Here is a 14291-nt window from a genome sequence, read left to right on the forward strand (position 1 = left end):
TGTTCATTGCCCACTCTAACCCATACCACATTGCTCATTGCGCACTCTTAACAGCACCACATTGCTCACCGCGCACTCTAACCCACACCACATTGTTCATTGCGTACTCTAACCCACACCACATTGCTCACCGCGCACTCTAACCCGCACCACATTGTTCATTGCGCACTCTAACCCACACCACATTGTTCACCGTGCACTCTAACCCACACCACATTGCTCACCGCGCACTCTAACCCGCACCACATTGTTCAATGCGCACTCTAACCCACACCACATTGTTCATTGCGCACTCTAACCCGCACCACATTGTTCATTGCGCACTCTAACCCATACCACATTGCTCATTGCGCACTCTAACCCGCACCACATTGCTCACCGCGCACTCTAACCCACACCACATTGTTCATTGCGCACTCTAACCCACACCACATTGCTCACCGCGCACTCTAACCCGCACCATATTGTTCATTGCGCACTCTAACCCACACCACATTGTTCACCGCGCAGTCACACACGCATGGATTTTAAGGGTGAGATCAAACAGTTCAATAGCACCAATCTGGAATTCAGGATTAGGTGGGTTGACTTTGATCACTTTCTTTCAAATTCCTTGCAGCTGACCTGAGGTAGTCTCCCAGCACTTGCAGTCTGTGGTTCTCTGGTTGAAACTTGCTTTTACTGTGTCTACTGGTGATTTTTCCTCCTTTTCCTCCTGAATGAGGTTTCTCAAAGAAAGCAGGATACAGCAATGTGAGGAATAGCCAGCTAGCTACTGTGGCAGGATTACTGAGAGAGGTTTCAGGATTTTGCTCTCCTCAGGCTAGGAGCTGATTTACTTCACTATCCTCACACACAACATGGCCACTTGGTCAGGAGCCAATCAGAACTCTGTCGCTAGGCGGTTCCCTCTTAAACCAGGTCTCCGTTCCAGCACCATTCTGTCCAATCTGGTACACACTGCCCCAGGAGAGAGCAGCATTGTAAATGTTCTTCTCCCTGCTCCATTGAACCTCTTTTAAACTGCAAACATGGTAGCTTTTAAAGCCACAGTCCAATCTTAAAGCCACTGTCCAAAAAATAAAAATATGTTCTTTGCAACATAAAATTAGCGAGATGAACATGTGCCTCAAAGATTGGTTAGGGAGAGGTGGGTTCCGGTTTGTGGGGCACTGGCACCAGTACTGGGCAAAGTGGGGGCTGTACTGCTGGGGTAGTCTACACCTGAATCGTGCTGGGAAGTGTGTACATGCAAACTGTGTAACTAGGGAAGTGGAGAGGGTTTTAAACTAAATGGTGGGCATGAGGGATCAAATGTGGAAAGATGTAATAAATCAAATCGATATAAGACAAGAGAGGGAAATAGTAAAATGGCAAATGAGGGTTGGAGAATGGCAGGAACGGATAAAGAATGCATAAAGAATCACGAGTAGATGTCATAAAGATAACAAAAAGACTAAGCTAAAGGCTCTATATCTGAATGTGCATAGCATTCATAACAAAGTAAATTAATTGACAGAGCACATTGAAGTAAATAAATACGATCTGATAGCCATTACGGAGAACTAGCTGCAAGATGACAAGGACTGGATCCTAAATATTGAGGGGTATATGACATTCAAGAAGAATAGAAAGCTAGGTCAAGGTGGAGGGGTAGCACTGTTAATCAGGGGTAGCATTTGTGCAGTAGATAAAGGTGGCCTTGGTTCAGGAGATCAGGATGTAGAATCGGCTTGGTTGGCAATGAGGGATAGTAGGGAAAAGAAGTCCCTACTGGGAGTGGTCTAGAGGCCTCCTAACAGTAACCACAATGTAGGACAAAGTATATATGAAGAAATATTGAGCACTTGTGATAAAGGATCAGCAATAATCATGGGTGACTTTAATCTACAGATAAACTGGAAAAATGAGATTGGCAGTAGTAACCTGGATGAGTTCATTGAATGTTTTCAAGTTAGTTTCTTAGAGCAGCATGTTCTGCAACCAACCAGAGAGCAGGTTATATTAGACTTGGTATTGTGTAATGTGACAGGATTAATTAATGATCTCAGAGTAAAGGCACCGCTAGGTAGCAGCGACCACAATATGATTGAATTTTACATCCAGTTTGAAAGGGAGAAGAGTGAGTCTAAAACTAGTATTTTAAACTTAAATAAGCACAACTATGTGGACATGAGAGCTGAGCTAGCTGAAGTGGACTGGGTTACCAGGTGAGGGGATAGATCAGTAGAGAAACAGCGGCAAACATTTAAGGGGATATTTCAGAAAACACAGAACAAGTATATTCCTACTATAAAGAAAAATTCTAAAGGGAGGACCCACCATCTGTAGATAACTAAAGAAGTTAAGAAAAGCATCAAACTTAAGGAAAAAGTATATAACTAACTGCACAAATATGAGTGGCAGGTCAGATGTTTGGTCAGATTATAAAGAACGGCAGAGAATGACTAAAAGATTAATCAGGAGAAAGAAGTTACAGTCTGAGAGGAAGCTAGCTAGAAATGTAAAAATGGATAGCAAGAGTTTCTACTGGTATTTAAACAGAAAATGAGTAAGTAAGTGTTGGTCCTCTAGAGAATGAGGAATTAATAGATAATGAAATGGCAAATGAAATGAACAAATATTTTGCTTCTGTCTTCACTACAGAGGATATAAAAACCATTCCAGTAATAGCTGGAAATCAGGAGGTGGAAGGGAGAAGGGAACTTGGTGAAATTACAATCACTAGGGGAGCAACACTGAGCAAACTGATGGAGCTGCAGGCTGACAAGTCTGCTGGTCCTGGTGGGCTTCATCCTAGGGTCTTAAAAGAGGTGCCTGATGAGGTAGTAGATGAGTTGGTGTTAATTTTCCAAAATTCCCCAGATTCTGGAAAGGTTCTTCAAAATATAGCCCGTCTATTCAAGAAGGGAGGGAGACAGAAAACGGGAAACTACAGGCCCATTAGCTTGACATCTGTCGTGGGGAAGGTGTTAGAGTCGATCATTAAAGAGGTTTTGGTTGGGTACTTGGAGAAACAACGTAATGGGGAAGAGTCAGCTTGGTTTTATGGAAGGGAAATCATGCTGAACCATTTTTTCAGAGTTTGAAGGAGTAACATGCACTGTGGATAAAGGGGAGCTTGGAGAAGTGCTATACTTGGATCCAGAAAGCATTTGATGAGGTGCCACATCAAAGGTTATTGTGAAAAAATAAAAGTTCATTGTGTAGGGGGTAACATTTTAGCATGGATAAGAGATTGGCTGGCTGGCAGAAAACAAGGAGTATGCATAAATGGGTCTTTGGCAGAATGTGTCGAGTAGATCCTGCAGGGGTCTGTACTGGGGCCTCAACTTTTTACAATTTACGTCAATGACTTAGATGAGGGGAGTGAAGGCGTGGTAGCTAAATTTGCAGGTGACACAAAGATAGGTAGGAAGGTGTTGTGAAGAGGACATAAGGAGTTTGCAGACTGGTATGGATGGGTTGAGTGGGTGGGCCAAAATCTGGCAGATGGATTATAATGTAGGAAAATGTGAAGTTGTTCACTTTGGCAGGAAGAATAAAAAAGCAGAGTATTACTTAAACAGAGAATGGCTGCAGAATTCCGAGGTGCAGAGGGATCTAGGTGTTCTAGTGCATGAGTCACAAAAAGTTAGTATGCAGGTACAGCGAACAGTTAAGAAGGCTAATGGAATGTTATCCTTTATTAGGAGAGGGATTGAGCTTAAAAGTAAGGATGTTATACTTCAGTTATACAGGACATTAGTGAGACCTCATCTCGAATACCGTATACAGTTTTGGTCTCCTTATTTAAGGAAGGATGTAAATGTGCTGGAGGTGGTTCAGAGGAGGTTTACGAGATTGATACCTGGAATGAGTGGGTTGTCTTATGAGGAAAGGTTGGACAGACTGGGCTTGTTTCCACTGGAGTTTAGAAGAGTGAGGGGTGATTTGATTGAAGTATATAAGATCAAGAATGGCCTTGACAAGATGGACATCAAAAGGATGTTTCCTCTTGTGGGTGAGTCCAGAACTAGGGGGCACTGGTTTAAAATTAGGGGTCACCCTTTTAGGACAGAGATGAGGAGAAATATTTTCTCTCAGAGGGTTGTGTGACTTTGGAATTCTCTGCCTCAGAAGGTGGTGGAGGCGGGGTCATTGTGTATTTTTAAGGCAGAGGTAGATAGATTCTTGTTAGGCAAGGGAATCAAATGTTATCGGGGGTAGATGGGAAGGTGGAAATCAAAACACAGACAGATCAGCCATGATCTTATTGAATGGTGGAGCAGGCTCAGGGCTGACTGGCCTACTCTGCCCTGAACAGCACTGGTTACTGAGATAAAAACAAAAAAACTGCGGATGCTGGAAATCCAAAACAAAAACAGAATTACCTGGAAAAACTCAGCAGGTCTGGCAGCATCGGCGGAGAAGAAAAGAGTTGACGTTTCGAGTCCTCATGACCCTTCGACAGAACTTGAGTTCCAGTCCAGGAAAGAGCTGAAATATAAGCTGGTTTAAGGTGTGTGTGTGGGGGGCGGAGAGATAGAGAGACAGAGAGGTGGAGGGGGTTGGTGTGGTTGTAGCGACAAACAAGCAGTGATAGAAGCAGATCATCAAAAGATGTCAACAACAATAGTACAATAGAACACATAGGTGTTAAAGTTAAAGTTGGTGATATTAACTAAACGAATGTGCTAATTAAGAATGGATGGTAGGGCACTCAAGGTATAGCTCTAGTGGGTTTTTTTTTTATTTTATATAATGGAAATAGATGGGAAAAGGAAAATCTTTATAATTTATTGGGAAAAAAAAAGAAGGGGGAAACAGAAAGGGGGTGGGGATGGGGGAGGGGACTCACGACCTAAAGTTGTTGAATTCAATATTCAGTCCGGAAGGCTGTAAAGTCCCTAGTCGGAAGATGAGGTGTCGTTCCTCCAGTTTGCGTTGGGCTTCACTGGAACAATGCAGCAAGCCAAGGACAGACATGTGGGCAAGAGAGCAGGGTGGAGTGTTAAAATGGCAAGCGACAGGGAGGTTTGGGTCATTCTTGCGGACAGACCGCAGGTGTTCTGCAAAGCAGAACGTTTGACCAAACGTAAACTGGGCGACTGCTTTGCAGAACACCTGCGGTCTGTCCGCAAGAATGACCCAAACCTCCCTGTCGCTTGCCATTTTAACACTCCACCCTGCTCTCTTGCCCACATGTCTGTCCTTGGCTTGCTGCATTGTTCCAGTGAAGCCCAACGCAAACTGGAGGAACGACACCTCATCTTCCGACTAGGGACTTTACAGCCTTCCGGACTGAATATTGAATTCAACAACTTTAGGTCGTGAGTCCCCTCCCCCATCCCCACCCCCTTTCTGTTTCCCCCTTCTTTTTTTTTCCCAATAAATTATAAAGATTTTCCTTTTCCCACCTATTTCCATTATATAAAATAAAAAAAAACCCACTAGAGCTATACCTTGAGTGCCCTACCATCCATTCTTAATTAGCACATTCGTTTAGATAATATCACCAACTTTTAACTTTAACACCTATGTGTTCTATTGTACTATTGTTGTTGACATCTTTTGATGATCTGCTTCTATCACTGCTTGTTTGTCGCTACAACCACACCAACCCCCTCCACCTCTCTGTCTCTCTATCTCTCCGCCCCCCACACACACACCTTAAACCAGCTTATATTTCAGCTCTTTCCTGGACTCGAACTCAAGTTCTGTCGAAGGGTCATGAGGACTCGAAACGTCAACTCTTTTCTTCTCCGCCGATGCTGCCAGACCTGCTGAGTTTTTCCAGGTAATTCTGTTTTAGCACTGGTTACTGGTTGGATTTGGCCACTCAGGTTGAATACAGTCAGAGATTCAGGTGTCCTTCCTGGAGTGCCGTCTGTGAAGAGCTGCTTGCTGTGAGTTACACCTTCACTCACTGTACTTTGAAGCAAAACTTGCATTTCACTATCTCAGGACATCACAAAGTGTTTTCCAGCCAATTAAGTATTTTTGAAGTGTGGTCTCTGTTGGAATGTAGGAGACATGAGAGCTAATTTATGCAGGATCTCACAAATAGTAATGTGATAGTGACCAGATAACCTGTTTCAGCAATGCTGGCTTGAAGGGCAGGGCTCCCTGCTGAGCAGTGCCGTGGGATCTTTAAGAGGACAAACAGGACCTCAGTTTAACCTCAGCTGTGAATGGCACCCTCTAACAGTGCAGCACTCCCTTGGTACTGCCCCACCTTCTGTAACTTACTGGGCCTTTCAGTCTAGATTTTGTGCTCAAGTCTTTGGACTCGGACTTGAACCCACAACCTTACTGACTGAGTGCTAGCTAGTGAACCACTATTGACACTGCCCTGTTATAGGAGCAGCAATCCTCTCAATGTTACTGTCCATGAATGTTCTGACAAGGAGAAAAGGTATTTAAGAAGGAGCTTTTCTTCTCCCCTTTCCTGTGGGGTGAGAGTTGACATTGTTACACACACAGTCAGTATGTACACACTGTGCAGCAGCCTCCTCACTGTGTGAGGCTCAGAACGCTGTCTCAGTTTCATTTCCCTGACTCTGAGATTCCCCAATCTCCTGCAGTTTCCATGCTAGGAGGTGCTGAAGAGAGCCTGAGTCCAGTGGGACAAACTCACTCACTCGGTGTAATTTTCAGGTTGTGGTGTTGATCTCAGTGCAGTTTGCTTTTACTTGCTAAAAGCAAAATACTGCGGATGCTGGAAATCTGAAATAAAAACAGAAAATGCTGGAAAAACTCAGCAGGTCTGACTGCATCTGTGGAGCGAGAAACAGAGTTAACGCTTCAAGTCTATATGACTCTGAAGAAGAGTCATACAGACTCGAAACGTTAACTCTGTTTCTCTCTCCACAGATGCAGTCAGACCTGCTGAGCTTTTCCAGCGTTTTCTAGTTTTATTGCTTTTACTGGTGTTGACTCTTGGATTTGTGCAATCTAGGTGTGACTGGAATCGCTACAATATACGGTACACACTTGCGCTATCCAAGCAGCGAGGAATGAAGCGTCCAGCGGAAATAGCCGAGAGCGAAGGAGAGAGTAATGGCTATGAAGAGGCCACAGAGCAACTGATGGATGCAAGTGACTGAGAGCTGACAATACTCAAGAGTGGAGGCGGTTGCTGCCTATCCTCCAGCAATATACCACAGCGCTTCCATCACATTCTCTCTTGAAGCAGCTACAACAGAAGAACAGTGGTTAGGAGCTGCTCTAACATAATATGGAGGCTACAACCCATGTAGGATATACAAGGCACGGGGTAAGGATTGAAAACACAGCACGCTCAGTGAATGGGAATATGTCCTTAATTGAGAACCTTCAGGGCTAACTGGTGGGGAAACGGAGGAAGATTGGAGGAAAGGAGTGATGCAGCTTTAGCCAACACTTTGCTGGACCTATCCTGGGATTGATGGAGGCAGTGTTAAGGGAAATTTACTCTGTATCTAACCCCGTGCTGTACCTGTCCTGGGAGTGTTTGATGGGGATGTGTAGAGGGAGCTTTACTCTGTATCTAACCCTGTGCTGTACCTGTCCTGGGAGTGTTTGATGGGGACGGTGTAGAGGGATCTTTACTCTGTATCTAACCCCGTGCTGTACCTGTCCTGGGAGTGTTTGATGGGGACAGTGTAGAGGGAGCTTTACTCTGTATCTAACCTCGTGCTGTACCTGTCCTGGGAGTGTTTGATGGGGATGGTGTAGAGGGAGCTTTACTCTGTATCTAACTCCTGGTTAAAGCTGTTCCCTTCCAATTGACTTCCTGATTGAGGAAAGAAACAGACCCACAATGCCTCCAGTTTGCTCCTGCTCTGTTAGACTGAGATTGTTTTCTCCCAATGTAAATGATGTATAATAAATTTTTAAGAGAAATTTGTGTGTTTTTGTTGACAAAGTTGTGAAATATTTAGGTTTTGTGTGAATGTTCACTGTTTGCCAATTACCGTCCCATCAGTCTACTCCCGATCACCAGTAAAGTAATGGAAGGGATGATAAACGGTGCTATCAAATGGCACTTGCTTAGCAATAACCTGCTCACCGACATTCACTTTGGGTCCCTTGAGGACCACTCAGTTCCTGACCTCACTACAGCCTTGGTTCAAACATGGACAAAAGAGCTGAACTCCCGAGGTGAGGTGAGAGTGACTGCCCTTGACATCAAGGCAGCATTTGACCGAGTGTGGCATCAAGGAGCCCTAGCAAAACTGAGGTCAATGGGAATTGCGGGAGAAAACTCTCCACTGGTTGGAGTCATACTGAGGACAAAGGAAAATGGGAGATCAATCATCTCAGCTCCAGGACATCACTGCAGGAGTTCCTCAGGGTAGTGTCCTCGGCCCAACCGTCTTCAGCTGCTTCATCAATGACCTTCCTTCCATCATAAGGTCAGAAGTGGGGATGTTCGCTGATGATTGCACAATGTTCAACACCATTCACAACTCCTCAGGTACTGAAGCAGTCCATGTCCAAATGCAGCAAGACCTGGACAATATCCAGGCTTGGGCTGACAAGTGGTAAGTAACATTTACACCACGCAAGTGTCAGGCAATGACCATCTCCACCAATAGAGAATCCAACCATTTCCCCTTTACGTTCAATGGCATTACCCTCACTGAATCCCCCACAATCAACATCCTGGGGGTTACCATTGACCAGAAAATGAACTGGACTAGCCATATAAATATTTGGTTACAAGAGCAGGTCGGAGGCTGGGGACGATGCAGTGAATAACTGAAGCCTGCCCATCATAGATTCAAAAGACATTTACAGCACAGGAGGAGGCCATTTGGCCCATCATGTTTGCGCTGTTCAACCAAGATCTGACTACACTAATCCCATTTTCCAGCGCTTGGCCCATAGCCCTGGAGGCTGTGGCAACGCAAGTGAATATGGAAATACTTAAATGTACGAGAGTTTCTGATTCAACCACCCTTTCAGGCAGAGAGTTCCAGATTCTGGGTAAACAAATTTCTCCTCAATTCCTCTGTTAGCCCTTTTACCTCTTACCTTAAATCTATGGCCCCTTGGTTATTGACCCCTCTACTAATGGAAAAAGTGCCTTCCCATCCACCCCATCTATGCCCCTCATAATCTTATACACCTCTATCAGGTCCCCTTTCAACCTTTGCTGCCCCAAGGAAAACAGCCCCAGCCTATCCAATCTTTCCTCATAGCTCAGACCCTCCAGCCCAGGCAACATCCTGGTAAATGTCCTCTGCACCCTCTCCAGTGCAATCACATCCTTCCTATAATGTTGTTACCAGAACTGCACACAGTACTCCAGTTGTGGCCTAACCAGTGTTTATCAGTTCCAGCATAACCTCCCTGCTCTTGTATTCTCTGCCTCGGCTAATAAAGGCAAGTATCCCATATCCCTTCTTAACCACTTTATCCACCTGCCCTGCTACCTTCAGTGATCTGTGGATATGTGCACCAAGGTCCCATTGATCTTTAGTACTTTCCAGGGTCCTACCATTCATAGTGTAATCCCTTGCCTTGTTAGCCCCTCCCCCCAAGTGCATTACCTCACTTTTCCAGGTTGGATTCCATTTGCCACTGCTCTGCCCACCTGACCAGTCCATTGATATCCTCCTGCAGTTTACGGTTATCCTCGTCACTATTTACCACCCTAACAATTTTCGTGTCACTTGCGAACTTCTTGATCATGCCCCCTACATTTAAGTCTAAATCATTTATGTTCACCACAAACAGCAAGGGCCCCAGCACCGAGCCCTGCGGAACCCCACTGGAATCAGGTTTCCAGTCACAGAAACATCCCTCGACCATCACCCTCTGCTTTCTGCCTCTCAGCCAATTTTGGATCCAATGTGCCACTTTGCTTTGGATCCCATGGGCTCTTACTTTCTTGACCAGTCTGCCATGAGGGACCTTATCAAAAGCCTTGCTAAAGTCCATGTAGACCACATCAAATGCATTACCCTCATCAACACTCCTGGTTACCACCTCAAAAAATTCAATCAAATTTGTCAAACACGACCTTCCCTGAACAAATCCATGCTGACTATCCCTGATTAATCCATGTCTCTCCAAGTGCAGATATATCCTGTCCCTCAGAATTCTTTCTAGTAACTTCCCCATCACTGAGGTTAGACTGACGGGCCTGTAATTTCCTGGTCTATCACTTCCTTTTTTCAATAATGGGACAACATTAGCAGTTCTCCAGTCCTCTGGCACCTCACCTGTGGCCAGAAAGGATTTGAAAATTACTGTTAGGGCCCCCTCTTCCCTTGTCTCTGTCAATAGCCTGGGATATATCTCGCTCAGGCCTGTGGATTTAACCACTTTGGAGGCTGATAAACCTGCTGGTACCTCCTCTCTCTCAATGTTAATGTCCTCTAATATTTCACAGTCCTCCACCCTGATGTCTATACATAAGTCGTCCTTGAGGACTGTACTCATGTCCACCAGCTCCACACACATTACCTCTATGGTCCCTAGTTGGCCCTACTCTTTCCCTCGTTATTGTCGTGTTCTTTATATATTGAAAAAAACTCTTTGGATTTTCCTTTATTCAACCCACCAATGCTTTCTCATGCACACTCTTAACTTTACTCATTTCTTTTTTCAGTTCCCCTCTGCACTTTTTATACTCCTCTAGGGACTCTGTTGTATTGAGCCCTCAATATCTGCCATAAGCCTCTTTCTTTCTTAATCCTAATCTTTACCCTTGACATCCAGCGTTCTCTGGACTTGGTCCCTTACCTTTGTCTTTACGGGTGGATATTTGCTCTACTCTCACTATTTCCTCCTTGAATGCCTCCCATTGCCCTGATACAGTTTTATCTGCAAGTAGCTGCTCCCAGTCCACTTGGGCCAATTGTATCTCATCTCAGTAAAATTAGCCTTTCCCCAGTTTAGAACTTTAATTCCCTCCCCAACCTTATCCTTTTCCATAATTATCCTAAATCTAACTGAGTTATGGTCACTGTCTCCAAAATGCTCCCCTACTGATACGTCTTCCACCTGTCCGGGCTCATTTCCAAACATGAGGCTCAGAACTGTCCCCTCCCTTGTTGGGCTTTCTATGTACTGGCTAAAAAAGTTCTCCTGGATGCAACTTAAGAGTTTTGCTCCCTCCCTACCTTGCACACAAACTATCCCAGTTAATATTCGGGTAGTTAAAATCCCCTACCATTACTGCCTTATTATTCTTACAGTTCTCGGAAATTTGATTACATATTTGATCCTCTATCTCTCCCTGACTGGTTGAGGCCTATAGCACACACCCAACAGCGTGTTTGCCCCTTTTGTGTTTTTACTTCTACCCATATGGCCTCATTTGATGATCTTTCCAAGATGTTATCCCTCCTCACTGCTAGACTTGATTTCTTGATCAATATTGTGACCTCCCTTCACCTCCCCCCACAACCCTTCTATTCCCCTCTCCATCTTGTCTGAATACCCTATAACCAGCAATGTTGAGCTCACATCAGGAGTGTGATGGAATACTCCCCACTTGCCTGGATGAGTGCAGCTCCCACAACGCTCAAGAAGCTTGAAACCAAAAAGGACAAAGCAGCCCCGCTTGATTGGCACCACATCCACAAACATTCACTCCCTCCACCACCAATGCACAGTAGCAACAGTGTGTACCATCTACAAGATGCACTGCAGGAATTCACCAAGGCTCCTTCAACAGTACCTTCCAAACCCACAACCAATACCATCTATAAGGACAAGGATAGCAGATAGATGGGAACACCACCACCTGGAAGTTCCCCTCCAAACCCCTCACCATCCTGACTTGGAAATATATCGCCGTTCCTTCACTGTCGCTGGGTCAAAATCCTGGAACTCCCTCCCTAACAGCACTGTGGGTGTACCTACACCACATGGACTGCAGCGGTTCAAGAAGGCAGCTCACCACCAGCTTCTCAAGGGCAACTAGGGATGGGCAATAAATGCTGGTCTAGCCAAGGATGCCCACATCCCATAAATGAATATAAAACAGCATGGAGATGATCCTAGCTCTTGATCTGTGCATTTCCCTAGTGTACAACCCTTTCTTTGTGAAGCTGAGCAAGGTCTTGGAGTTTGTTCAAAGATTGTGGACCAATTTTGGTTTTAATATCACATAAGTATGTCAGCTGTCACACTCCTGAGGCTCAAAGCTTGATAAAAGAATGGGAACATGGGCTTCTGGAGCTAGACCTGTTTAGAATCCCTGCTGTACATCCTCGTTCCAAAAATAAATATCCCAACCCATCAGAGCACTTTGAACAGACTACAATTGTGACGATTGACTGGGGGCAGTGCGCTGTAATACCAGCCCCATTGTCCCCTGAACCACGACAACTGTCAATAAGTTTGACCAAACCACCAGATTTCCCCAATTCTATCTAACTTTAGTTTAACAGAATATGAGCACCAGGTTTGTAAACTTAATAAGTAAGTAACTGTTTATTGAACAAACTTGTTAACCAATGGCAAAAGAAAGAGATATGAACTGCTAATTTCTAACACTATAACTTAAACTGTATCCCTTAAATCCCTCTACACACACACACAGACACACACTAGAGACATAAGATGCACACAAAAAATGGATTTTAAGGGTGGGATAAAACAGTTCAATAGCACCAATCTGGAGTACAGAATTCGATGGGTTGATTTTGATCGATATCTTCCAAATTCCTTTCAGTTCTTGTTGATGACATGAGGTGGTCTTCCAGCATTTTCAGTATTTAGTTCACTGGTTGAGCACTTTCCTTTCAATGTCTCTAACAGTGATTTTCTCCTTTGCGTCTTGACAGTGGAGGGCAGGTTATAAAGATATGAGGAGAAAAAGCCAGCTAGATATTATTGTGGAATTACTGCAATCTTTCACACAGGAGAGAGAGGTTTTAGGTCTTGTTCCTTTTAGGCGAGAAGCTGTTCTGCTGCACTGTGCTCACATAAAACCTGGTCACCTGGTCAGGAGCCAATTAAAATGCCATTGTCAGGCAGCTCCCTTGATCCAGGACTCCTTTCTGGCACCATTCTGTCTTTCATGGCACATTTTGTTCCAGGACTACCACATTGCATATATCTCTCATCCTGTCCCAGTGGACATGTTTTTCAACCTGCAGCCATTGTAATTTTAACCCAGTCCAACAGAGATAAAAAGATATGTTCCTTACACAATGATGAGATTTCTTTAATGTTGTGAAGCAGAAAGCAGCTGATAAGAGAGAAACAGGGGAAAATCTCAAAATGATGTGTTGGCACAGACTGAGAAGGCAAGTTTTTCATCTATCATTTATCTTCAATATTCACAATATATCCTTTAGGCAAACAAATAGACCCTAATTAGATCTAAGGTGACAAAATAAATAGAGGAAACCAATATTAAATGGATTCAATTTGCATTAAATAAGTATCTGACAGACATAATAATCACAAATATAATTTCAAATCAAACTGGTCCATCAACTAATTAACGCTGGACCTCTGATTCTATTAATTCTAAATCTAAGTTACTGCTAATTACTATACAAATAATTAAATATCAGAGATAGCAGCACAGGTTCTGTATCAACATGTGAACAGTGAGACTGAGCACAATTGTCACATCTGCAATAAGTCAGTCACTGTCTGATTCAGCTTCTCTGAGGGTGGAGTGTGAGTGAGGTGGTGTCAGGAATTTCTGATCAGTTTCCTCCAGAGTACAGAATAGCTCAGAGGAAAGGACAGGTTCAGTAAGGGGAAAGTGTGACTTTCAGCATTGCAGAGTCAAACAAACTGGAGTCAAGGGAATAAAAACAGAAAATACTGGAAATCCTCAGCAGGTCTGGCAGCATCAATGGAGACAAACAATTAACGTTTCAGTTCAATGACCTGTCTAGACTCAGGGTAATTTATACCCTTAACACTGAATATTCTTTGAGAAGGTAATGCAAAACCCTGACTCTGTTCAGAGCAGGAAGGACAGCAAAACTGGTGACAACACAGGCCCCGCCCACTCCCTGCAGCCCCGCCCATGCCCAGCAGCCCCTCCCACTCCCTGTGGCCCCCCCATGCCCTGCAGCCCCGCCCACTCCCTGTGGCCCCGCCCACTCCCTGCTGCCCCCGCTCTGCAGCCCCACCCACTCCCTGCGGTCCCGCCCACTCCCTGTGGCCTCACCCTGCGGCCCCGCCCACCCACTATGGCCCCGCCCACTCCCTGTGGCCCCGCCCATGCCCTGCAGCCCCTCCCACTCCCTGTGGCCCCGCCCATGCACTGCGGTCCCGCCCACACACTGCGGCCCCGCCCACACCCTGTGGCCCCCCCCACTCACTGAGGCCCCGCCCACTCCCTG

The 14291-nt window shown here is 44.9% G+C and overlaps 1 protein-coding gene across 2 annotated transcripts in view; it reads left to right on the top strand.

The window, feature by feature from the left end:
- The window catches only part of pwp2h (PWP2 small subunit processome component), an 85362-nt gene extending 77812 nt beyond the window's left edge, over positions 1-7550 (top strand). For both annotated transcript variants that reach the window (XM_041211357.1, XM_041211356.1), the window contains exon 21: positions 6941-7550. In XM_041211357.1, the coding sequence (XP_041067291.1) occupies positions 6941-7088 (148 nt within the window). In that variant the 3' untranslated portion in view covers positions 7089-7550. The remainder of the gene's footprint in view (positions 1-6940) is intronic.
- Positions 7551-14291: the final 6741 nt, after the last annotated feature.

Source organism: Carcharodon carcharias, chromosome 18 (assembly GCF_017639515.1).
Source record: "Carcharodon carcharias isolate sCarCar2 chromosome 18, sCarCar2.pri, whole genome shotgun sequence".
NCBI lineage: Eukaryota > Metazoa > Chordata > Chondrichthyes > Lamniformes > Lamnidae > Carcharodon > Carcharodon carcharias.